Below are 27,073 nucleotides of genomic sequence, written 5' to 3'. Positions count from 1 at the left end.
CATAGAGTGCCGGAAAAAAAACGTGAGAAGAAGGGTCGAAAAGAGATAGCAACCGCTGCATTTTTCGTGCTAAAATGACGACGTTAGTGTTGGATAACGGAGCCTACAACGCCAAAATCGGTTACAGCCATGAAAGTGTCTCGTAAGTGCTGGTTTTCTCCGAGGGACAAGGCGTAGATGCCTAGCAGTTTCACACTCTGGACTGCGCTTCATCTTTGGGACGTTAGTAAAAGGCCTTTATCCAGGGTTGCGGGTTAGATCCCCGGTTGGAGCACACAGAGGAGTCAACCAATGAATGCATAAATAAGTGGAACAACAATCAGTGTTTCTCTCTCTTAAATCAATAAATGGAAAAGGGTGGTGGGGAAGGTAGAAGGGGAGAAGGGGGGATAGATGGTGATGGAAGGATACTTGGGGCGGTGAACGCAGGGTGCAGTGTACAGGTGATGTATCATGGAATGGTACACCTGAAACCTATGTAATTTTATTAACCAGTGTCACCCCAATAAATAAATAAATAAATAAATAAATAAATGGTCAGTGTCCTCGGGATGGACCTAAACTGAGACAGTGGGATGTTCTGGTTGGAAACTGGGATTTAGATGTTAATTTTGGGCTCTGCGGTCCCGGAAGTGGCACATACAGTTTAGTTTTGGAACTGGAAATTGCTAGGTAAAATATACTGCTCACAAAAATTAGGGGATATTTCAAAATGAATATGAAGCGATTAAAAAAAGCATTTGGTTTTTTTATATAAAACAAGAGCATCAGAAAACAAAGTCAAGCCTGACCTGTGGTGGCGCAGTGGATAAAGCGTCAACATGGAAATGCTGAGGTCGCCGGTTCGAGGCCCTGGGCTTGCCTGGTCAGGGCACATGTGGGAGTTGATGCTTCCAGCTCCTCCCCCCTGTCTCTCTCTCCTCTCTCTCTCTCTCTCTGTCTCTCTGTCTCTCTCCTCTCTAAAATGAATAAATAAAAATAAAAACAAAAAAACAAAAACATCCTAACTTTAAAAAAAAAAAAAAAAAAGTCAAAGTCAAAGAAAGTTTTTTGATTATGCAAATGAGATGCAAAACCAACTTTTATTTCATTGGTGAAAATGCACTATAAGGCTGAAAGTATTGTAGTATCTGCACGGTCCCTGATCCCCTAATTTTTGTGAGCAGTAGGTTCCTAGAGAAGCGATTTGGGACTAGGGGTGTGGGGAGCAGGGGCATACCCAAAGTTCATGAATCTTCAGGAGTCGTGCGAAATATTTTGTGTGTAGATTCATTTACTTGGAGACGCGATTATAGCTTTCTTCATACCCTCAGATAACTTCCTCCTTCCCTTCCCCTGCCTCCTCCCCAAATGTAAAGATACTGTCTTAGTGGCGGGAGAATTTGAAAGCTGTGTCTAAAACCCATCAAAGTAGTCATTGGCTGACCTGGTTGATTCTAGAGTCAATTAAAGAAATGCTACCATAGCATTCATAAAATATACATTTTGCATAAAGAATAAATAAATTTAAAGACATGCTTTTCTTCTATCATATTCACAGAGGATTATTTTCTTTTCCTTCTTTACTTTTTTTTTCTTTTTTAAGAGGACAATCCAACTGCTTAGGAATATAAATTGTTAGTCTTCTGGAAAACATGTAGCAATATGTATCATTATTTTATCCTTTGACATAGCAATTCTATTCTTAGTTACCTAAGGAATAAATTAGAGATGTTGATATGCATAATTACAGATGCTCTGAATTATTTATAAACTTTGTGTATGGTAGCAAAAAAAAGCACTAAAATAATGAAGACTGCCAAATTGATTAAATTGTATAATTGTGCACCTGAAACCTGTATAATTTTGTTAATCAATGTCATCTCAATAAATTCAGTTAACAAATTTTAAGAATTCTAATACAGCCATACAGTGCAGCTTTTTTTTTTTTTCCCCCTGTGACAGGGATGGAGAGAGTCAGAGAGAGGGACAGACAGACAGGAAGGTAGCTAAAAGAGAAGCATCAATTCTTTTTTTTTTTTTTTTTTAATTTTTTTTTTTAATTTTTCCGAAGCCGGAAACGGGGAGAGACAGTCAGACAGACTCCCGCATGCGCCCGACCGGGATCCACCTGGCACACCCATCAGGGGCGACGCTCTGCCCACCAGGGGGTGATGCTCTGCCCCTCCGGGGCGTCTCTGCTGCGACCAGAGCCACTCTAGCGCCTGGGGCAGAGGCCAAGGAGCCATCCCCAGTGCCCGGGCCATCTTTGCTCCAATGGAGCCTCGCTGCGGGAGGGGAAGAGAGAGACAGAGAGGAAGGAGGAGGGGGGGGGGGTGGAGAAGCAAATGGGCGCTTCTCCTATGTGCCCTGGCCGGGAATCGAACCCGGGTCTCCCGCACGCCAGGCCGACGCTCTATCGCTGAGCCAACCAGCCAGGGCCGAGAAGCATCGATTCTTAATTGCGGCACCTTAGGTGTTGTTCATTGATTACTTTTTCATATGTGCCTTGATGGGGGCGGGCTATAGCAGACTGAGACTGAGTAACCCTTTGCTTGAGCCAGGGACCTTGGGCTCAAGCTGGTGAGCCTTTCTCAAATCAGATGAGCCGGAGCTCAATTTGGCAACCTCGGGGTATCAAACCTGGGTCCTACGGATCCCAGTCTGATGCTCTGTCCACTGCGCCACCGCCTGGTCAGGCAATGCATCTTTTAAAGATCATGTATTTAAACATAGAGAAAAATGTACATGTGTGTTTGATTGACAGTGACTCTAGTTTGTCTTCCTAAACATTGTAAACTCATGGTGGATAGCAACCACATTTAAAGCTACTTCCTACTTCTCTATTTCTATAGCATCTTTGCTGATTGAAAATCTTTGACTTCATGGAAACTCAATTTTATGGCCAGAATTTTGAACTTGTAACTCTTTCACCAAAATGTTACTAACAATTTACAAATTAAAGCCAGAAATATCAGGAACTTTACCTAGGTCCCATTTTCATCTTTGTGGTGGCAGAACCAACACCAGCCTGTAAGGATTTCTTGAGGATTATTTGAGAAAAAAAAAGGGTCCAGTATAGAGCCTGGTATATACTAGAACCGTAAAAAAAGACATTTTAAAAAATTATTTGAAAGCAATGAGAAACATTGGTTTTGGGTAGTTTTTGGCATCCAGGGTGGAAGTTAAGTAAATGGATTTGTAGTAACTAAGTATTTAAGGAATAATTATATTAATTGAATTTTTGTTTATAGGGTTATTCCTAACTGTCAGTTCAGGTCAAAAACAGCACGTCTTAAAACCTTTACTGCTAACCAAATAGATGAAATAAAGGACCCTTCTGGACTCTTTTACATCCTTCCTTTTCAAAAGGTAATTCAATTATATGTCATTTCTAGCATTATAGACCTAATTTAAAGGTAATTTAAAAATGTATATGTAAGATTTTGTATATATGGAAATATTTTTAGATATCTGAGAAAAAGTCACTTAAATTTTCAATAAGATCTTATTAAAATGAAAATTTGAAATTGTCTTATAAAAAGTAAATGACCATGATTTAGTTACTGATTGTGGTTATGGGTACTAAAGTTTGCTTCTTTCTGTTAAAGCTAAATGAGATAAAAATATTTTAAAAAGATAAATGAGATGAACACATTAAAGAAAATAAGTAGAGAAGCATGTATACACTTTGATATACCTTTTCAATCCTTGAAATTTTGGTTATTAATTTGTAATTTTTGAACTTTTATAAGGAAAATAACATAATTAATTTGAAATTCAAACAGCAGTAGATTGATGAAGGTAACCGTAAAGAGATAGCAGTGATTTAAAATATATTAATCTTGCTTTTTAAAAACTTGTTCAAATATTTTTGATGATTAAGTTTATTTTAAAACCTTTTTAGGGTTACTTGGTGAATTGGGATGTTCAAAGACAAGTTTGGGATTATCTTTTTGGAAAAGAAATGTATCAGGTAACAAATTAGAGTATGTATTCAATTTTTTTTTTAATTTTATTTATTTTTTATAGAGACAGAGAGTGAATCAGAGAGAGGGATAGACAGGGACAGACAGACAGGAACGGAGAGAGATGAGAAGCATCAATCATTAGTTTTTCATTGCACGTTGCAACACCTTAGTTGTTCATTGATTTCTTTCTCATATGTGCCTTGACCGCCGGCCTTCAGCAGACCGAGTAGCCCCTTGCTGGAGCCAGCGACCTTGGGTTCAAGCTGGTGGGCTTTTGCTCAAACCAGATGAGCCCGCACTCAAGCTGGTGACCTCAGGGTCACGAACCCAGGTCCTCTGCATCCCAGTCTGACGCTCTATCCACTGCGCCACCGCCTGGTCAGGCTATGTATTAAAATTTATTTTCATGTCTTATTCAAATGAAAAATTAAAGCTTATATTTTAAGATTTATAAACTTTTGAATATGTTTCAAATATATATATGTTAATATTCTTTGCCTAGCTTTGATTTTCTAAATATTAAATACGTGCAAGTGAACAGAATTTCTATATTGAAGTGGAATTTGAGGTTGAGAAGAATTAGTCTGTATGAAACTTAAGATTAAAATTTTTACTTCAGATTTCTACTATTATTAGACCAATTCAATATCTTAATTTTATTTTCACAATAAAATATTTTTCCTATATATCTGAATGTGTGAATACTACAATGTGAGAAATTTTGGGGGTTTAATGTAATGTGATTTAAAATATACAGCGAAAATGTTCAAATTTTAATACTGCTTAAGATAGTGTGGCTAGGCCCTGGCCGTTTGGCTCAGTGGTAGAGCGTCGGCCTTGCATGCAGGAGTCCCAGGTTCAATTCCCAGCCAGGGCACACAGGAGAAGCGCCCATCTGCTTCTCCACCCCTCCCCCTCTCCTTCCTGTCTGTCTCTCTCTTCCCCTCCCGCAGCCAAGGCTCCATTGGAGCAAAGTTTGCCCGGGCGCTGAGGATGGCTCCATGGCCTCTGCCTCAGGCGCTAGAATGGCTCTGATTGCGGCAGAGCAACGCCACAAGATGGGCAGAGCATCGCCCCCTGGTGGGCATGCCAGGTGGATCCCAGCCCGGTGCATGCGGGAGTCTGTCTGACTGCCTCCCCTGTTTCCAACTTCGGAAAAAAAAAAAAAAAAAGAATGTGTGGCTAACCTGTGGTGGAGCAGTGGATAGAGCGTCGACCCAGAATGTTGAGGTCGCAGGTTCAAAGCCTCGGATTTGCTGGCTTGCCTGGTCAAGGCACATATACAAAACAACTACAAGCTGATGCTTCTCATGCCTGTCCCTACTTTCTCTGTCTCTAAAATGAATAAATAAAATCTTTAAAAAAATTTTTTAAATAGTATCTACTTTGTAACATTGTTAAGAATATTAAATATAATAATTTTAAAAAAGAATGCTGGAGAGAGTTATGTAAACATTAAATATACTCAAGTTTCTCACCTTTTATCTTTTAAAAGCAAAATAACAACAGCCCAATGCTTATAGTTATATCATTCATTACTTTTGCATTATTATCTTGGAACAATTTATAGTACCATTTTAGCAATACTACTATTAAGACAATTAAAACTGAAAAATAGTTAAAGAACATGAATTCTGTAACCACACTTCCTGTGTGCATATCCTAGCCATGTCACTAAATAGTTATATGAACCTTGGTAACTTACTCAGTTTGCTTACCTATTTGTGTGCCTCTGTTTGCTTATGTGCCTCTGTTTGCTCACCTATTAAATGGGTATAATAAGACCTGTCTCCTAGGATTTTTATGAGAATAAAATAAGTTTGTTTATGTAAAACATGTGTTTATAGTTATAACCATGTAGTTATAAAACTTTTGGGGTTTTTTTCCTCTCAGGTTGAGTTTTTAGATACTAATATTATTATCACAGAACCATATTTTAACTTTACTTCAATTCAAGAATCAATGAATGAAATCCTATTTGAAGAATACCAGTTCCAAGCAGTATTAAGAGTAAATGGTGAGTTAAAGTTTTGGTTGAAATTGAGTTATGTGGCAATGGATGTGAATAGGATAAAGAAATACAGTACTTAAAATCCAAGACTATTGGGTGACATTCTTTTAGATGTGAAGAAAATAAAACATGGAGTTTAAAAACTAAATGGACTCTTAGAGATTATTTAGTCAGACTTCTTTCATTTTTTTTTACTAATATATTTCTCCACTTATTTCTAACCTCTAAAAGTTATTCTAAGGTATTTATCTTTTCTGTTACAATTGTGTTTGCTACTGTTGTTACTGTTGATTGAAATAATGCTAATCATTCAGGCTGCCAAGATGAGGAAAAGCAATCTGTAAATATCATTCAGAAGTAAGTTAATTAATGGTTAGAATTATATTATATGGCTGTAGAATGAATGTATTCAGATATTTAGCTTGCAGAATTTAAGTCTATATAAAGCAACAATATACTACTGTATAATGGCTAAGAGCTGAGTATCTAGAACAGTGTTCTCAACCAAGGGTGATTTTGCTCCTCAGAGGTCTTTTGGCAATGTCTGGAGACATTTCTGTTTGTCACAACTGGGATAGTGCTACTCGCATCTAGTGGGTAAATGACACAGATGCTGCTAAACATCTTACAATGCACAGGAAAGCCCCAACAACAAGCAGAATCTAGCTCAAAATGTTAGTACTTTCAAGGTTGAAAAGTTCTTCCCTAGAGTCACAATGCTTCGGTTTGAATCCTGGCTCCATTAGTTTCTCATTGTGTGACTTTGGGCACATTATTTGACTTCTCTGCGCTGCAGTTTCTGTAAAATGGGATTGTTGTGAAATTAAAACGCATATTAGTGCCTAATATGTAATGAATGATTAGTAAAATTATCTGCTGTTACAGTAATTATTATAAGCTGTGAAATGAATATTTACCTTTAAAAATTGATCACAAATTTATCTTATATTTACCACAAAGACTGATGTTTTCAAGTTTAAACATTGCAAAGAACTTCTGACAATTCTGAATATTATAAATTACATTTTACTTATAAATAAAAAAATTTTGTCTTTGTTTGCCGTAGTTTCTATATTTATTGCTTTAAATTAATTATACTTAATGTTTATTTTTCTCTTTATCTTTTTTTTTTAACAGCTGGGGCTCTCAGTGCACATAGGTATTTCCGAGATAATCCTTCTGAATTATGCTGTATCATTGTGGATAGTGGGTATTCTTTTACACATATAGTACCTTATTGTAGAAGTAAAAAGAAAAAAGAAGCAATTATTCGGTGAGTTGCATTTAATTTTTATGTTATTTCCTATGATAAAAGTGAAAAATGTGTGATAAACTGATCCACATTTGCATTCTCCCTTTTTAGGATAAATGTGGGAGGAAAACTCCTAACCAATCATCTAAAGGAGATCATATCTTACAGGTAATATTTAGTTTTTGTTTTGGGGAGGATGGGATGCTGGCAACGAACTTTTTCAAGCAATTTAAAATTATTCTTTACCTCTAGTTGTAGTTTCAGGGAGCATTTCTGTACTGTTACTGCTTAAAAAACTATGTCATACATAAATGTCATACTAATAATGCTTAAGTTGAAAAGTTTTTGAGCATATAAAATGGTAGGGTACAACAAAACAAGATGTTTCTAAATTTTATAGAAATTAGTATATTAGTAATAGTTTAAAATGATAAGTGTTATACATGTGCATTATAAAACAAATTTTTTTTTTTTTTTTTTCATTTTTCTGAAGCTGGAAACAGGGAGAGACAGTCAGACAGACTCCCGCATGTGCCCGACCGGGATCCACCCGGCACGCCCACCATGGGGCGACGCTCTGCCCACCAGGGGGCGATGCTCTGCCCATCCTGGGCGTCGCCATGTTGCGACCAGAGCCACTCTAGCGCCTGGGGCAGAGGCCACAGAGCCATCCCCAGCGCCCGGGCCATCTTTGCTCCAATGGAGCCTTGGCTGCGGGAGGGGAAGAGAGAGACAGAGAGGAAAGCGCGGCGGAGGGGTGGAGAAGCAAATGGGCGCTTCTCCTGTGTGCCCTGGCCGGGAATCGAACCCGGGTCCTCCGCACGCTAGGCCGACGCTCTATAAAACAAATTTTAAATGTGTTTGAAATAAGGGTCTAAAAAGAAAATGAATCTCTGCCTCTACTTTCTTGGCTTTCTTTTTTTTTTTCCCCCTTAAGTGAGAAGCAGGGAGGCAGACAGACTCCTATATGCGCCCCAACCGGGATTCACCAAGCAAGCCCCCTGTGGGGTGACGCTCTGCCCATCTGTGGCCGTTGCTCTGTTGTTTGGCAACCAAGCTACTTTAGCACTAAGGCAAAGCCATGGAGCCATTTTCAGCACCTGGAGCCAACTAGCTCCAACTGAGCCATGGCAGTGGGAGACGAAGAGAGAAATAGAAGGGAGAGGTGGAGGGGTGAAGAAGCAGATGGTCGCTTCTCCTGTGTGCCCTGACTGGGAATCAAACCCAGGACATCCACATGCCGGGCCGACGCTCTACCACTGAGTCAACTGGCCAGAGTTCTGCCTCTCCTTTCCATGTCTCATGTCAGTATAATATTTGAACTGTATTTATCTTTATTTTTTAATTTCTATAAACCTTAATAATATATTGACATTTCTGTTTCTGGATTAAATGCTATTAGTTGACTGTCCACTATTAAAAGATGAGAATTAGTATACTTAGCCACCTTCCAACTCTTCTCCTGGTTCTTAAAATTTATTCATGCTATTATTTTTAATTTTATTGTCTTTTTTTTTTTTTTGTATTTTTCCGAAGTTGGAAATGGGGAGGCAGTCAGACAGACTCCCGCATGCACCCAACTGGGATCCACCCGGCATGCCCACCAGGGGGCGATGCTCTGCCCATCTTGGGGCGTCGCTCTGCCGCAATCAGAGCCATTTAGCGCCTGAGGCAGAGGCCATGGAGCCATCCTCAGCACCCTGGCAAACTTTGCTCCAATGGAGCCTTGGCTGCGGGAAGGGAAGAGAGAGACAGAGAGGAAGGAGAGGAGGAGGGGTGGAGAAGCAGATGGGCGCTTCTCCTGTGTGCCCTGGCCGGGAATCAAACCTGGGACTCCTGCACACCAGGCCTACCACTGAGCCAACCGGCCAGGGCTTTAATTTTATTGTCTTTAAAAATGTAAGTAGAATTCTTAAATCTCAATTTCATGCTACATTAACTTTGGCTGATATCATATTGTCAGTATGTTAGCTCCCCTCTATGTTACATGAGAAAATAAGTGAATCTACATTTCCTCTTTCTTCCCTCCTTTACTTTCTTTCTTCTGTCAAATAGATGTACCATTACTTTTAAATTAGCTTTATTGAGATATAATTCATAAACCATACAATTCACCCCTTTACAATGTACAGTTTCAGTGATTTTTAGTATATGCATCCATCATCACAATTAATTTGAGAACATTTTTATTACCACCAAAGAAACCCACTCCCAGTATCTTCAGTCCTCATCCACCCAGCTCTGGTACATTTAAAGAAACTTTCTATTTGAAAGAAATAATGATAAACTCAGAAAGTTGTGAGAGTAGTGTATAGAGCCTGGCATACCCTTAGCTATATCTAATATAACTAGTATGATTTCAAACTGATAAAATTGACATTGGTACAGTGTTGTTAACCAGACTACAAATCACATTTAATCTTTACTAATTTTTATATACATTTGAGTAGGTGCAGTTTTTTGTGATTTTATCCCATGTATAGGTTTAGGTAAACACCATCACAACCAAGGTACAGAACTTCTCCACCACTTCCAGGAATTCCTTCGTGTTACCCCTTCATATTTGCTTCCCTCTTCTGTCCCTCTTCCCTGGCAATTACTATGCTTTCCATTTCTTTAAGTTTGTTATTTTAAGTATGTTATAGAAACAGAGTCATATTTGTAATCTTCAGCATAATACACTATATCATTTCTTTTTTTGTTGTTTTATACAGTTCTCTCAAAGGTTTTTTTATTATTTTTAAAAATTTACTGTGTTAACATGATTCAAGTCCATTTCTTTTTAATTATTGAGATTTACAACTTTTTTTTCAATGAGAGGAGAAACAGTAAGGCAGACCTCCTCAGGCACCCCTACCAAGATCCACCCAGCCTTCCCATCTGTGGCTGATGCTTGAGTACCAGCTATTTTTAGCACCTGAGGCTGATGTACTGCAACAGAGCTGTCCTCAGCACCTGGGGCCTTCCTGCAATGTAGCCACTGGTGCAGGAGGGGAAGGAAAAAAGGGGGGAAAAGGAGGGATGGAGAAGAATATGGTCACTTCTGCTGTGTGCCCTGACTAGGAATCGAATCTGGGACATCCACATGCTGGGCTGACACTCTATCCACTGAGCTAACTGACCAGGGCCAAAGTAACATTTTTACAATCCACATTATTGGAATTTTTTTCAAGAGATAATGTTGTAGATTTGTGATATGGGCCTTTTATTTCCTGCTGATCTTAGCACAACTTGAAATAACTTTTCTGGTAAACAGTTTGACAGTATACCAGGAGACTAAGAGAATTTCATATTGTATATCCGAGAGTATGAATAAATAATGAAATAATCAGAGATATAGATAAAAAAATACCTATATTTCATTGATCCTAAGTTGTATTTTTTTTTTTACATTTTTTTTCTTTCTTTTTTTTTTTTTTTTTCATTTTTCTGAAGCTGGAAACAAGGAGAGACAGTCAGACAGACTCCCGCATGCGCCCGACCGGGATCCACCCGGCACGCCCACCAGGGGGCGATGCTCTGCCCATCCTGGGCGTCGCCATGTTGCGACCAGAGCCACTCTAGCGCCTGAGGTAGAGGCCACAGAGCCATCCCCAGCACCCGGGCCATCTTTGCTCCAATGGAGCCTTGGCTGCGGGAGGGGAAGAGAGAGACAGAGAGGAAAGCGCGGCGGAGGGGTGGAGAAGCAAATGGGCGCTTCTCCTGTGTGCCCTGGCCGGGAATCGAACCCGGGTCCTCCGCACGCTAGGCTGACGCTCTACCGCTTTTTTTTTACATTTTAACCTTTGAAATTCAAGTGACTCTTTCAATCACTGGTACCTTAGATTTGTCACAGTTTAATTAGCATTTTTTCTTCTTATTGGTACAGTTTTGCATCTTGGAGAAGGTGGTATATGGTGTATATGATGATGTTTGTTAAAAGCAAAAAGGTGGAAGCAATAATCATGTTTTTTTATTTATTAAGTATAAGAACTAGGCTAAACACTTTACATGAATGATTAGAATGATACACTTATAGCTGTGTTAAGTCATAGAGTTCTTTTTTTTTTTTTTTTTACAGGGACAGATTGAGAGTCAGAGAGAGGGACAGACAGGGATAGACAGACAGGAACGGAGAGAGATGAGAAGCATCAATCATCAGTTTTTCATTGTTACACCTCAGTTGTTCATTGATTGCTCTCTCATACGTGCCCTGACTCTGGGGCCACAGCAGACCGAGCAACCCCTTGCTCGAGCCAACGACCTTTGGTCCAACCTGGCGAGCTTTTTTTTTTTGCTCAAGTCAGATGAGCCTGTGCTCAAGCTGGTGACGTCGGGGTCTTGAACCTGGGTCCTCCGCATCCCAGTCCGACACTCCATCCACTGCGCCACCGCCTGGTCAGGCAAGTCATAGAGTTCTAAAGAGAGAAAGTAACTTGCCTACTAATTTGGTATTAAACTTGAGTCTCTGGCTCCAAAGTCCATGTTTATAAACACACAAGTATTTTTCCTTCCTGATCTAAACTTCAACACTAGAGACATTGATAAATACATTTTAATAGATCCCTTTGATTGAACATTTTAGGGCAGTAAAAATCATTTTTAAAAAACAAGAACATAGGCCCTGGCCATTTGGCTCAGCATAGAGCATCGCCCCAGCATGTGGAAATCCTGGGTTCGATTCCCGGCCAGAGCACACAGGAGAAGTGCCCTTCTGCTTCTTTACCCTTCCCCCTCTCCTTTCTCTCTCTTTATTCCCCTCCTGCAGTCAAGGCTCCATTGGAGCAAAGTTGGCCTGGATGCTGAGGATGGCTCCATGGCCTCCCCCTCAGGTGCTAGAATGGCTCCGGTTGCAACGGAGCAATGCCCCAGATGGGCAGAGCATTGCCCCCTAGTAGGTATGTCAGGTGGAACCCAGTCAGGTGCATGTGGAAGTCTGTTTCTCTGCCTCTCTGCTTCTCACTTCAGAAAAATACAAAAAAAAGAAAAGAGCATAAGAAAATGTTCATGAAGGCTGTGGTCGGGTAGCTCCGTTGGTTAGAGTGTCATCCCGATACACCAAGGTTGCAGGTTCTATCCCAGGTCAGGGCATATACAAGAATCAACCAATGAATGTGTAAACAAGTGGAACAACAAATTGATATTTCTCTCTCTTAAATTAAAAAAAAGAGATGTTAAAAAGATAATCTTTAGTCTAAAACATAAAAAGTAAACATGTATATAATCTATGTGCAGAGAAAAATATTCAAAGAAAATTACTTTATATATTTTTTGTTTATTTATTTATTTATTTATTTATTTACAGAGACAGAGTCAGAGAGAGGGATAGACAAAGACAGACAGACAGGAATGGAGAGATGAGAAGCATCAATCATTAATTTTTCGTCACGCATTGCGACACCTTAGTTGTTCATTGACTGCTTTCTCATATGTGCCCTGACCACGGGCCTTCAGCAGACTGAGTAACCCCTTGCTCGAGCCATTGACCTTGGGTCCAAGCTGGTGAGCTTTGCTCAAACCAGATGAGCCCGTGCTCAAGCTGGCGACCCTGGGGTCTCGAACCTGGGTCCTCAGTATCCCAGTCCAATGCTCTATCCACTGTGCCACTGCCCAGTCAGGCTTTTATTGTATTTTTAAAAAAATCTGTATGTTAAGTCTGTTTTCTTTGATTCACTCATCAAATATTTCTTAAGCATCTACTATGAGCCTGGTACTGTGTGCTGATTCACAATACTTCTATAATCAGAAAAGAAAGTGCAAAGATGTAAGGCAAGATTCTCTTCAGAATGGTTGGAGAGAAAAATTTGCTCTTTAATTAGGTTTCAATTTCCTTCTGTAAACTGGACTTAACATACCTCCCCATGTATAAGGCACTCCCATGTATAAGACGCACCTTAATTTTGGGGCCCAAAATTTGAAAAAATATGCATTACATAAAGTTATTGAACTCAGGTTTTACTCATCATAAAATTCATACAACTCTTCATCACCGTCAAAACTCCCATCCATTAGCTTGTCCTCATCTGTGTGTATTGACGAATCACTGTCTTCATATATTGCCTCATCCTCTGTTCCATCTGTGGCATTTGAAATGCCACATTTCTAAAACCACTGTATAAGATGCACCGTGTTTTTAGACTCCAAATTTTTCGGAAAAAGGTGTGTTTTATACATGGGGAAATACAGTATGTTTGCCTTCAGAAGGATATGTGGAGATTAAATAAGATAATGGAAATAAGTATTCCATAAGGTTATAAATATTTTACACATTCAAGAATTTACTAATTAAGAAAATTAGTTACATGAAAATTTAACTCCAGAGCCTGACCAGGCGGTGGCACAGTGGATAGAGCATTGGACTGGGATGCGGAGGAGCCAGGTTCAAGACCCTGAGGTCGCCAGCTTGAGCGCAGGCTCATCTGGTTTGAGCAAAGCTCACCAGCTTGGACCCCAGGTCGCTGGCTCCAGCAAGGGGTTACTTGGTTTGCTGAAGGCCCGCAGTTAAGGCACGTATGAGAAAGTAATCAATGAACAACTAAGGTGTTGCAACACGCAATGAAAAACTAATGATTGATGCTTCTCATCTTTCTCCGTCCCTGTCTATCCCTCTCTCTGACTCACTCTCTGTCTCTGTAATAAATAAATAAATAAATAAATAAATAAATAAATAAATAAATAAATAAATTTAACTCCAGAAAAATATATTCTAAATGATAATTGTGAGTTATATTTAAATTGTTTCCATTTTACATTCTACCACTTTTACTTCTGTTTAGGCAGTTACATGTTATGGATGAAACACACGTGATTAATCAAGTGAAAGAAGATGTATGCTATGTGTCTCAAGACTTTTATAGAGACATGGATATTGCCAAGTACGTATTGGTAGTCTAAGAATTGGGAAGTTGATTCTTGGGAATGTTATACATAGTTAAAATATTTCATAAGTGTCTATTTTGTTTCCCAGGTTGAAAGGAGAAGAAAATACAGTAATGATCGACTATGTTTTGCCTGACTTTAGTACAATTAAAAAGGGCTTTTGTAAGGTAATTTGAAAAATCTTTAATTATATTTTTTTCGGTGACCACCTCAGCTAGATTTGGAAGGAATGCCACTGGGACTGGCAGAATTGTTGATGATGGCCTTCCTGGAGCCAATTCTCCAGGCATGGGTGCATAAGTGATTAATACAAATCTCATTAACGTTATTTAGAAAAAGAACTGTCTGCTGAATGATGATAGCATGTGGAAAAATCTGGAGATAAACAGTATCGTTACTTGTATTGTGGTTAACTTTTCTGTTCACATAAGAATTAGTTTAAATCCAGTTAGAAGTTGGGTACTTGTCTGAGGTGACTATTACTGATACAGTTGACCCAGGGCTGAATTTTACTCATGTTTGATCTACTATAATCAGACTGTAGTTGGAAAGGGCAAAATCCAATGTTCTTCGAAACCGTTAAAAAGCAGTTATCTTGGATGTGAAAATAAAGTAATTTCTCCTTATCTTTGATCAGCTCAGGTAAACTATCAGTTCTGCCTTTGGGAAAACTGTGAAGTTTGCTCTTCTAGTGACTGGCTTGATAAGGACTGCTAGGAAGTTAAAAAACTTTGGTTAGAAATGTAGGCATATTTGTACAAGGAAACATTTATGATAATATTCATTGCACTATATTTAAAAGAGTAAAAAATTGGAAAGAGCTTAAATCTCTAGGTCGATACTGGAAATATCAGGGCAAACACTTTGTAATACATATGATTGACCCCTATGCTGTACACCTGAAACTAATACAAACTAATATTGAATGTAAACTATAATGGAAAATTTTTTTTTTAAATTAAGAAAATTGCAGCATATTTGCCAAAGTACAAAACTAAGTTAACATTACAAAAAATCCACTAATGGAGCCTGACTGGCGGTGGCACAGTGGATAGAGTGTTGAACTGGGATGCAGAGGACCCAGGTTCGAGACCCTGAGGTCGCCAGCTTGAGCGCGGGTTCATCTGGTTTGAGCAAAGCTCACCAACTTGGACCCAAGGTCACTGGCTTGAGCAGGGGGTCACTCGGTCTGCTGAAGGCCCACAGTCAAGGCACATATGAGAAAGCAATCAATGAACAACTAAGGTATTGCAACAAAAAACTGATGATGATGCTTCTCATCTCTCTTTGTTCCTGCCTGTCTATCCCTCTCTCTGACTCTTTGTCTCTGTAAAAAAAAAAAAAAAAAAAAATCCACTAATGGAAAAATAAATAATTTTTTTTTTTTTTCTGAAGCCAGAAACCGGGAGAGACAGTCAGACAGACTCCCGTATGCGCCCGACCGAGATCCACCCGGCACGCCCACCAGGGGGCATCACTCTGCCCACCAGGGGGCGATGCTCTGCCCCTCCGGGGCATTGCTCTGTTGCGACCAGAGCCACTCTAGCACCTGGGGCAGAGGCCAAGGAGCCATCCCCAGTGCCTGGGCCATCTTTGCTCCAATGGAGCCTCGGCTGCGGGAGGGGAAGAGAGAGACAGAGAGGAAGGAGAGGGGGAGGGGTGGAGAAGCAGATGGGTGCTTCTCCTGTGTGCCCTGGCCGGGAATCGAACCCGGGACTTCTGCACACCAGGCCGACGCTCTACCACTGAGCCAACCGGCCAGGGCAGAATAAATAAATTTTGGTATATTCATATTATAAAATAAAGCAGTAGTGAAAATGAAATGTCACAAAAAGATCATCATGGAGAAGTCTCACAAACATGTTTCTATCTAAAACACTTAAAACATCATGATGAATACAAGTAAGTTTTTGAAGGCTATGTACAGTTTCAGACTATGAAGAGTAATAATTTGTTGTTTAGGACTATATAAATATGAAGTAAAAGTATAAAACTAGGTATATGAATGATAACACCAAATTAAAAAGGCAAGTGTTAATTTATCTGTAAAACTGCATTAAACTGGTTGATAGATACACGGGTTGTATATAATTATTTATACTCCTTTGCATTCCTGAAATGTAAAAAAAATTGGGGGGCTAGATTATTGAGGTGAAATGCAAGTCAGAATGTAGAGAATGCTGCCCAGTGCCTTATAAAATCGAAATCATCCTAATGTCCTCAATAGCAGATCATTGTGGAAGGACATAGGCTGTCTTTCAATAGTGGGAATTGGCACAGAGTATGGGATCAGGTTGCCTGGAGGATATGAACTAGGGAGAGAAACTGGAAGCCCAAGTCCTACTCTGCATATGGAAAGTGTGTTTATCTTTATAGACTGTTCCAAATATATAGCTATCAAGCTGCTTTCTCACTAGGTGCATTTGATTGTCCTTATATATTATAGCTGTTTAAAACACTCCAGTGATATAAAATGCCTTATGATTTATAACACTTTGTAGAATTAATGGTAGATGTAAAGTAATCCATATTTCTATGGATGTGGACCCTGAGTAAAGTTTTTCAGTTTCTCCAAACTCATCTGATCATAGGAATCACCTTGGAGAATAGTCTGTATTCATGGTTCTCAGTTCCTGCCCCTGGACATGCTTAGTGCCTGAGTTTGAAAATGTAAACTTAATAAAAACAGAAAAAGTCTCTTCCAGATGACTGGACTGTCAGCTGGGTTTGGAAATCTGTTTTTAAAATGTAGTTCTAGCCCTGGCCAGGTAACTCAGTTGTCCCAATAGGCCAAGGTTGTGGGTTCAAACTATGGCCAGGGTACATACAAGAGCCAACCAATGAATGCGTGAATGAGTGGAACAACAATTTGATATTTTCTCTCTCTAAAAATCAAAAAACAATTTATTATTTAGTTCTCCCCTGCTCTGCAAATGACAACTTGTCTATTTATTGGCCATTATCTGCTAAACGATGCCAGTTTCCTCTCTGCCCAATCATAAGCCTGTTTTCTCAAACCAGCACCTTTCATAGTGAGCCAACAGAGTGGTCTTTACGTTGGCCATTGTTTTACTGCTTGTCCTTGGAGAAAGAAGGCAGAAGCCACTTTACGTTGTTTTCAGCTCTTTTATTGGCCTTTGGCCTCCTGATCAGAATCCTGTTAATACACTGGGCTTCATTAACTCTGTATAGATTTGTTATTGCTTGTGTACTTCAATATCAATTGAATGATCAATCAGTTGGCCTGGATTTTTGTCAGATGATGGAGTGTTACATTGAATGTTTATTTTTAAAAAAAGGTGTCCAATTTTAACTCTGTCAATTAGTGTTAAAATTTATACTTTATTCATAATACATATTGAATGTTTCACATCTTAATAATTTTTAGAATTTAGAAAGTTATATTTTGCACATTAGGATTACTCCTAAAATGTATATTAATTTAATATTTGATTAACTTGTTTTCTTTGTTGCCTGATATGTAATAACTTGGATGAGAGCTGATAAATGTTTATGAAATTAGAAAAATAATACTACAGCCCTGGCCGGTTGGCTCAGCGGTAGAGCGTCGGCCTAGCGTGCGGAGGACCCGGGTTCGATTCCCGGCCAGGGCACACAGGAGAAGCGCCCATTTGCTTCTCCACCCCTCCGCCGCGCTTTCCTCTCTGTCTCTCTCTTCCCCTCCCGCAGCCGTGGCTCCATTGGAGCAAAAATGGCCCGGGTGCTGGGGATGGCTCTGTGGCCTCTGCCTCAGGCGCTAGAGTGGCTCTGGTCGCAACATGGCGACGCCCAGGATGGGCAGAGCATCGCCCCCTGGTGGGCAGAGCAGCGCCCCTGGTGGGCGTGCCGGGTGGATCCCGGTCGGGCGCATGCGGGAGTCTGTCAGACTGTCTCTCCCTGTTTCCAGCTTCAGAAAAATGAAAAAAAAAAAAAAAAAAAGAGAAATAATACTACATACAAAGAAATATTTGAGAGCCTTTACACTTAGGATATTGTTAAAATTTGGACCTTGGTAGCTTACTCAAAACTTATTTTTAAATACTTGGGGGATAATTACATGTTGATTTTTCAGTAATGATGGTAGTAACAATAACAACAATAAGGACTAAAATATTGTTATGCCTGGCCAGGTGGTGGTGCAGTGGATAGAGTGTCGGACTGGGATGTGGAGGACCCAGGTTCGAGACCCCGAGGTCACCAGCTTGAGCACAGGCTCATCTGGTTTGAGCAAAGCTCACCAGCTTGGACCCAAGGTCGCTGGCTCCAGCAAGGGGTTACTCGGTCTGCTGAAGGCCCATGGTCAAAGCACATATGAGAAAGCAATCAATGAACAACTGAAGTACCACAACAAAAAATTGATGCTTCTCATCTCTCTCCCTTCCTGTCTGTCTGTCCCTCTCTCTGACTCTGTCCCTGTCAATATATATATATATATATATATATATATATAGTTACTGATCACAACTGGTAGAAGTTCCAGGATACTTATTAAAGTATAATGCACTTGACTGGCCTAATTGAGAAAAATGGCTTCATAATTAAGATTATTACTTTCTGCAGAGCCATTATAATTTAAACTGATCATTTCTTTCATGGCAGCAGAATGAAATTTATGAGGGTTGTGCAGTATAGCCACTCCCAGCAGCCCTTATACATTCCTCCATTTGTCTGTGTCTAAAACAAAAATCTTTTTTGGAATTGTACTCTTAAAAGCAGAAAGCAGAAACTATTTGTAGTTCCAGATTACATATTAACAGTTAATGGTTTTAGAACTCACATTGAACAAGGATATTTGGTTTTGGCCCTTTTCCCTAGTTAGAAATTTAATCCAGGGTAAGTCACATGATCCTCTGTAAAATCAAGGCAATTGTCTAGATAACCTCTAATGTTTTCTCAACTGAAATTCTCCAAGTCTGCATCTATTTCAAATTATTTTGAGTGTTGACAAAATTAGTTGTGTCCTTTCAACACAAGCTAATACCACTTTTCAATGAATTTGTAAATTTATAGTAAATATTTTTCATTCTACCTAAGAAAGAATACTTTATAAAGAAATATTTTTTTGCCCTGGCTGGTTGGCTCAGTGGTAGAGCATCGGCCTGGTGTGTGGGAGTCCCAGGTTCAATTCCCGGCCAGGGCACACAGGGGAAGCGCCCATCTGCTTCTCCACCTCTCCCCCTCTCCTTCCTCTCTGTCTCGCTCTTCCCCTCCCGCAGCCAAGGCTCCATTGGAGCAAAGTTTGCCCGGGCGCTGAGGATGGCTCCTTGGCCTCTGCCCCAGGTGCTAGAGTGGCTCTGGTCGCAACAGAGCAATGCCCCAGATGGGCAGAGCATCGCCCCCTGGTGGGCATGCCTGGTGGATCCAGGTCGGGCGCATGCGGGAGTCTGACTACCTGTTTCCAACTTCAGAAAACTACAAAAAAAAATAATAATTTTTTCTTTGCTAATATAACAATAGTTTAATTGGGTTAGAAGTGTTTGTAGTTTTCCTGTTCTTCCTAAATTACTGTTAATATTGTTTAATTTTTAGGATATCATTTCAAGCATGGAATTTCCAAATGATAAAAACTTTGTTGGCTTACATGCTATTGTTCAAGAATTTATTGAGTACTTATTGTGTATCAGTACTATGCTGTGCATAGTAGATATGTGACGGCGTACAATATAGTTTATCAAGGATAATGTAGATTGATAGTAGAGAATAATGGAGGGACCTTTTATTGGGAAGTCATAAAAAGCCACTCTGAGGCCTGACCTGTGGTGGCACAGTGGATAAAGCGTCGACTTGGAAATGCTGAGGTCGCCGGTTCAAAACCCTGGGCTTGCCTGGTCAAGGCACATATAGGAGTTGATGCTTCCAGCTCCTCCCCGCTTCTCTCTTTCTGTCTCTCTCTCTCCTCTCTAAAATGAAAAAAAAAAAAAAAAAAAGCCACTCTGAGGAAGCTGAATCTGAACAGAGATGACATTATATTAAGAAATCCATAGTCTTTTGTTAAATCTTATTTTTCACATTTTATGTGTAGTATTTTGTATTAGTTTCCAGTATACAGTACAGTAGTTAGCATATTCTTTACATACTTTTCCGTAATTATTGACATTTTTATATATTTTAAGTTTTTTGTTGTTTTTTTTTGTATTTTTTCTGAAGCTGGAAACGGGAAGAGACAGTCAGACAGACTTCCACATGCACCCGACCGGGATCCACTCGGCACGCCCACCAGGGGCGACGCTCTGCCCACCAGGGGGCGACGCTCTGCCGCGACCAGAGCCACTCTAGTACCTGGGGCAGAGGCCAAGGAGCCATGCCCTGGCCGGGAATCGAACCCGGGTCCCCCGCATGCCAGGCCAACGCTCTACCGCTGAGCCAACCGGCCAGGGCTATTTTAAGTATTTTTATATAACTAAAGGATTAGGATATGTTCCACTATGGGAGGAAAATTGCATTTATGAGTCAAATGAATGTCTGTAACTGAGTCTAGAAGAGCTGAAGATTCTTAGTAAAATTAAGAGGGAATATTACTTTAAATCTTTTTTTTTTTTTTTTTTTTTACAGAGACAGAGAGAGAGTCAGAGTGGGGGATAGACAGGGACAGACAGGAATGGAGAGATGAGCAGCATCAATCATTAGTTTTTCGTTGCGCATTGCGACACCTTAGTTGTTCATTGATTGCTTTCTCATATGTGCCTTGACCGTGGGCCTTCAGCAGACGGAGTAGCCCCTTGCTCGAGCCAGCGACCTTGGGTCCAAGCTGGCGAGCTTTTTGCTCAAGTCAGATGAGCCCGCGCTCAAACTGGCAACCTCGGGGTCTCGAACCTGGGTCCTCCACATCCCAGTATGACGCTCTATCCACTGCGCCACCGCCTGGTCAGGCAAGAAGGAATATTATTTTAATAAGGTGGAATATTGTAGATTATTTCTTCTGGCCCCTACAGGAACATAGTCACAGATGGGTGGGTTAGCAGAAAATAAATAACGAGAATTTTGGTGATAATGTCCATTTATTTGCTTAAATCATTTGGAAACAGATTTTGTACTAGAGATTGAATAAGTAATAAATTTTAAAATGTTGGCTTTTCACACATGGGAAAGGAAAATCCTAATAGAATGGAACCACAGTATTCAATTAGCATCTAACATCGGGGAGTAAAAGTAAATAGTGGAAGAAACATAAGACTGTTTTTATTGAGAGTATGTTCTTTGTTCTCTAGAAACCTGAATCAGTCTGTTCTTATAGGTAGATTAATAAGTTCTCTCTCATCTGTTCTCCTTTCTGTTTCAAAATGTGTGGAATAAAGCCAGATTATCTTGGGGGAATAGCTATATTAGAGTCTGTAATTATGTGTGTAGTTTAGGCAACAGGAGAGAAGACCACTTTTTTTCTAATTTTTGAGAATTGAAACTTCCAAGAACATGTTAATATATTAATATTATATATTACTAAATGTTATCAGTCGTGTGAGCTAGATAACGTAGCTTATATGTTTTATCTTTTTTTTTCTTTAAGCCAAGGGAAGAAATGGTGTTAAGTGGAAAATATAAATCTGGGGAACAAATTCTTCGTCTGGCCAATGAAAGATTTGCTGTTCCAGAAATACTCTTTAATCCTTCTGACATAGGCATTCAAGAAATGGGAATTCCAGAAGCTATTGTCTATTCAATTCAGAACTTACCTGAAGGTACATCATTAAAATATTGAGTAGTAATGATATTTATAAAAAACCGTAAGTTTCTGTGAACTGTAAAGAAATCATGTGTTTTTTCTAAATAATTTCAGGAAATGACATTTTTTTTTATTTTTGTAGAGATTTCCCGATCCATTAATGTATTTTAGTAATTCTTTATTGGTCTTAGATTATAAATCTGATATAGGAAAAGTCCTTATGGGCCACTTAAAATTGAAGAAATTTATTTCTCCATGAGTATTAAATTGCCATATCCATTTTAGAAAAAGTTTTAATGGTTCTCAGCTGTTGGTGGGACAAGTTTATTCTTCCTGTTTATATTTGAATTGATATGCAGGAAGTTAATTTTAATTGAGATCGAGTAAGGTGCTTCACAATAATGTCTAGGTTCTCCTGAATCATGATTTAGCTGATGTTCTAGAATTTTAGAGTACTTTTATATTTTGAAAATGTCTTTTAGTTCATAAGGAACACTCTAGGCATTGGAGAAATTCTAGCATATGCATATCCTTTCCTCCAATATGTGAAAAAAAATGATGAAAAACAAAGTTGCATGATGTAAACATCTTTATATAATTATTTCACTATTTTCATATTAATATTTCATACTCATTTCACACTTCATATAAATTTACAGTCATGAGGCATACAACATTTTATAGAACACTCCCTTAATGTCATTCCAGGAGACTCAATGTCAACATATGGAAACTCATTCATTGTTTTGTGAACAGAAGCATAAGGTTGGAAGGCCAGTGCTTTATAGTAATTCCTGACAAATTTCCCAGAGGTGCTTAGTAGGCTTTTAATACTAGATAGCCATATGGCACTTGATGTTTGCCATTAGATAACTTTAGTGAGTGTAAAACATAAGATCTTTTTTAAAATTTATTTTTTTTTATTTTTTTATTCTTTGTATTTTTCTGAAGCTGGAAATGGGGAAGCAGTCAGACAGACTCCCGCATGCGCCCGACTGGGATCCACCGGGCACACCCACCAGGGGGTGATGCTCTGCCCATCCGGGGCGTCGCTCTGTTGCAACCAGAGCCACTCTAGCGCCTGGGGCAGAGGCCAAGGAGCCATCCCCAGCGCCCGGGCCATCTTTTGCTCCAATGGAGCCTCGGCTGTGGGAGGGGAAGAGAGAGACAGAGAGGAAGGAGAGGGGGAGGGGTGGAGAAGCAGATGGGCGCCTCTCCTGTGTGCCCTGGCCAGGAATCGAACCCGGGACTTCCGCACGCCAGGCCGACGCTCTACCACTGAGCCAACCGGCCAGGGCCAAGATCTTTTCTTTAAATGTTATACATAGATTATGAGTATTTTTCACTATCAAATGTAAGTATTACACAGGACTTATAAATATCTACATATCTCAGAGTGAGAACATGGAAATTACAGTTTCAGCCTACACACAAAGACCCCCTTCCATTTTAGGGAAGAACAATTATTATCAAATTCAGCCTAGAATGTTACTGATTTATGTATAGCTTACCTGTATATATAATATAGTAAATAGACCTTCACCTTTGTTTTAAATATCCATGCGGTCGTATTTCTGTTTAGTGCATTTATTTGTGTAAACTATAACCTCATTACAAAATCTTAGAAATTACCATTTATATGGTTATAAAAATTATGATTTCCCAACCAGTAATTAGAACCCGTAGCTACTTTTACCCTTATCCTTATCATTCCAGAAAGATAAGTAACAGATTTTCTAATACATTTCTTCTTCCCTTTCTCCTCTTTTTTTCTTTTAAAGAAATGCAGCCACATTTTTTTAAGAATATTGTTTTGACAGGAGGAAACTCCCTTTTCCCAGGATTTCGGGATCGGGTTTATTCAGAAGTTCGATGTCTCACTCCAACAGATTACGACGTTTCTGTTGTGCTACCTGAAAAGTAAGTGTTGGCTTACATAGAAACAAAACCTGGGAGTCATTTGTAGAGAAAGTAGTCTGTGTATAGGCAGACTTGAGTTTAAAGCTGGTTCTACCATGTTGGCAGTGTTATTTCACTTCTGAGATCCTCACTTCCTTTTTCTCAAAATTTGAAGTGATAAACCTTCCATTTCAGTGGATTCAATGGGATAAAGTATGTAAAGTGCCCACTATAATGTTTGGTACACGATGGGTACATAGTTAATATGATCACTTCTGTTTAGGAAGTCAAGCCTCTTTCATAAGAGATTTTTACAAGCAACACAATTAGTTATGTGGCCAGAGGTGTGTCATTTCCTGAGAGAATATCAAGTATAGAAATTTAAGAATTGACGCATTAAGCCTGACCTCTGGTGGCACATAGTGGATGAAGCGTCAACCTGGAATGTGAGGTCGCCTGTTCGAGATCCGGGGTTGCCTGGTCAAGGCACATACAAGAAGCAACTACTACAAGTTGAAGCTTCCTGCTCCTTCCCTCGCCCTTCTCTGTCTCTTCTCTAAAAATCAATAAATAAAATCTTTAAAGAAATATAAATAAATAAAAGAATTGACGCATTAAGATAGGTAATATCAATTCATAAGTCATTTTGGAAAATTTTAAAGATAATTTAAAGTATTTTAAATTAACTTTTACATTTAACTAGTTTTTCTTAAATTCAAAACTATTTTATATGTGTCTGCCCTGTCCTGTTTTATTAGAATAAAAGCAGATACCATTTCCACTTTAGTGGTAAAAAAATTAAGGTAGAATTTAGAGCTGTAAGACAGGCTTACATATCATCCTGTTCAATGCTCTTACTTTGTAAATAAAGAAACGAGTTCGTGAATTGGCAAAGCGTTCCAGTGAGTTAATAGCAATGACCAGACCAAACCCAAGTCTCTTTACCTTGAGGCAGAAGCTCTTACCAAGTATATGTCTAAATAAGTGCTCCCTCCCAAGTCTTAAGTGGCAAACAAAACCCCACAAACCTGACTTAATTTTGTTATAAAGCAAAAGTAGAATTTTTCAAAATCTATAGCAGTTAATGGAAGGCCCTCATCTGATCACTTAGTTTTATAGCTATCAGGTAAAATAATAAGCAACCATTAAATATTGAAATGATTTTTATCAGCATTAGTCTTCATACACTCTATGTAGGGTATAAAGCATGTTGGATTTTTATCATGCATTTTATTACTTTTTAAAAATTTTTTTAAAAAAGATTTTATTTAGATGCTTCCAGCTCCTCCTCCCTTCTCTCTGTCTCTCCTCTCTCTCTCTCCCTCTCCTCTCTAAAATGAATAAAAAAATTTAAAAAAATAAAATAAAAAGATTTTATTTATTCATTTTAGAGAGGAGAAAGAGAAAGAAGGGGGGAGGAGCAGGAAGCATCAACTCCTACATGTGCCCTGACCAGGCAAGCCCAGGATTTCGAACCAGCTACCTCAGCTTTCCAGGTCACCACTTTATCCACTGTGCCATCACAGGCCAGGCTTATCCTGCATTTTAAATGTAAATTGTGCACACATTACAGGCCAAGAAATGCACAGAAATTGTTATATTCTTTATTCATCAAATCTTCCCAAGGTTAGAAAATGCAATAAATATAAAGGAAAACAGCCTGACCTGTGGTGGCGCAGTGGATGGGGCGTCGACCTGGAATGCTGAGGTTGCCGGTTCAAAACCCTGGCCTTGCCCAGTCAAGGCATATATGGGAGTTGAAGCTTCCTGCTCCTCCCCCTTCTCTCTCTCTCTCTCTCTCTCTCTCTCTCCCCTCTAAAATGAATGAATAAATAAAAATAATAAAAAGTTTTAAATATAAAGGAAAACATTTATGAATTTTTTTCATTCTCATTTTTTAGATTTGAAATTGAATTGGGGATGAGGAACAGTAGAGATAGGATTGTCATAACACAAAGAATAATGTCACTTGTAAATGAAGCCAAACTAAATGTTTACCTTGCTATTGTTTTACTTATTGTCTGTGCCCTACCATGTAACTGTGTATCATGTACTGTTTTCTAAATGTCTCCTTTATTAGAGGCAACAGTATTTAGCCCAACAGCACAGACTTTGAATACACTCCCAGGTTAAATCCTACTTCCAGACTTAATTTCTCTGAACCTCCAAATCTATAAAATGGGAGTTTTAATAGCTATTTCATGGGTTGCTGTGTGAATTAATGAGATGACATATCTTTGCCACGTACAGAAGTTAAGACTCGGGTTATGACAGTATTTTGTATTTTGTGCATTTTTTATCTTTTGCTTGTATTTTTTTTTTTTTTTTACAGAGACAGAGAGAGAGAGGGATAGACAGGGACAGACAGACAGGAACAGAAAGATGAGAAGCATCAATCATTAGTTTCTCGTTGCGCATTGCAACACCTTAGTTGTTCATTGATTGCTTTCTCATATGTGCCTTGACCGTGGGCCTTCAGCAGACCGAGTGACCCCTTGCTTAAGCCAGCGACCTTGGGTCTAAGCTGGTAAGCTTTGCTCAAACCAAATGAACCTGCGCTCAAGCTGGCGACCTCGGGGTCTCGAACCTGGGTCCTTGACATCCCAGTCCGACGCTCTATCCTCTGTGCCACCGCCTGGTCAGGCTGCTTGTATTTTTTTTTAATTAGAATTCAGGGCATGGGGGAAAAAAAAAAGTCCACTTACTTGTAGTGTTGACCAAGGTTCCTTTCTTTCTGAGTTTGCTTTAGTCCCGTGAAGTTTATGCTTATTTTCACACTTTAAATGATTTTTTGTTGGGTAGAGCTTGCTACATTTTAGTTACTAAAGTTTTGGGCTTTTTAGTTCTATAAGATCAACTGGATACATTTGTTTTACCTTTATTTTTAGCCCTATTACTTATGCCTGGGAAGGTGGAAAATTGATATCAGAGAATGACGATTTTGAAGATATGGTGGTAACAAGAGAAGATTATGAAGAAAATGGACATAGCGTCTGTGAAGAGAAATTTGATATTTAAGAAACATTTCTGAATGAAAGTTTTGAGTGCTTGTGCCAAAGGTTAAATTTAAATGTTTTTTTTTTAAGAAGGTTAAGGACCTGTGCTACCTTTTATCTTAAGATAAAGACTTGAACTTATGTAAATACTTTGATCCACAGCTAATTTTCAAAGCTAGGTTATTAAGTAAACTGTAACTCAGCCGATATGTTCATTTAGGAGCTAGACTACTGAAACAATGCTTATGCTGTTTCTCAGAGTGGGTTATCTTTCAGTAGAAGATGAAAGAGTAAATGTATTTTAAGTTTAATTCTTTGCAGCTCAAAGCAGAAACTTAACTGTCTCACTGGTCAGTTTTCCTTCAAAGGTAGTTTCATGTGACTGTGACTAGGAATTAGCTCAAGTGTTTTCAGTCGGATATGAACCAAGTCTTTTAGAACCAAGTA

The 27,073-nt window shown here is 39.1% G+C and overlaps 1 protein-coding gene across 1 annotated transcript; it reads left to right on the top strand.

The window, feature by feature from the left end:
• Window positions 1-27,073, top strand: ACTR6 (actin related protein 6). The gene is made up of 11 exons (XM_066356935.1): window positions 1-142; window positions 3,234-3,351; window positions 3,887-3,955; window positions 5,844-5,967; window positions 7,099-7,234; window positions 7,325-7,381; window positions 13,969-14,067; window positions 14,160-14,238; window positions 21,576-21,747; window positions 23,513-23,651; window positions 26,519-27,073. Exons 1-11 carry the CDS (start codon window positions 75-77, stop codon window positions 26,646-26,648), a joined length of 1,191 nt encoding a protein of 396 aa, XP_066213032.1. The 5' UTR covers window positions 1-74; the 3' UTR covers window positions 26,649-27,073.

Source organism: Saccopteryx leptura, chromosome 1, assembly GCF_036850995.1.
Source record: "Saccopteryx leptura isolate mSacLep1 chromosome 1, mSacLep1_pri_phased_curated, whole genome shotgun sequence".
Classification (NCBI taxonomy): Eukaryota; Metazoa; Chordata; class Mammalia; order Chiroptera; family Emballonuridae; genus Saccopteryx; species Saccopteryx leptura.
The sequence above is the reverse complement of the archived record's forward strand: the minus strand, read 5'-3'. Positions and strand labels throughout refer to the sequence as shown.

Excerpts from the sequence above, each read along its gene's own strand:
- ACTR6 (XM_066356935.1), top strand. The coding sequence starts at position 75 with ATGACGACGTTAGTGTTGGATAACGGAGCCTACAACGCCAAAATCGGT. Across the intron at positions 3,956-5,843 it reads TTGGAAAAGAAATGTATCAG|GTTGAGTTTTTAGATACTAA; the intron begins GTAACAAATTAG and ends TTTTCCTCTCAG. Across the intron at positions 21,748-23,512 it reads AATTCAGAACTTACCTGAAG|AAATGCAGCCACATTTTTTT; the intron begins GTACATCATTAA and ends TTTCTTTTAAAG.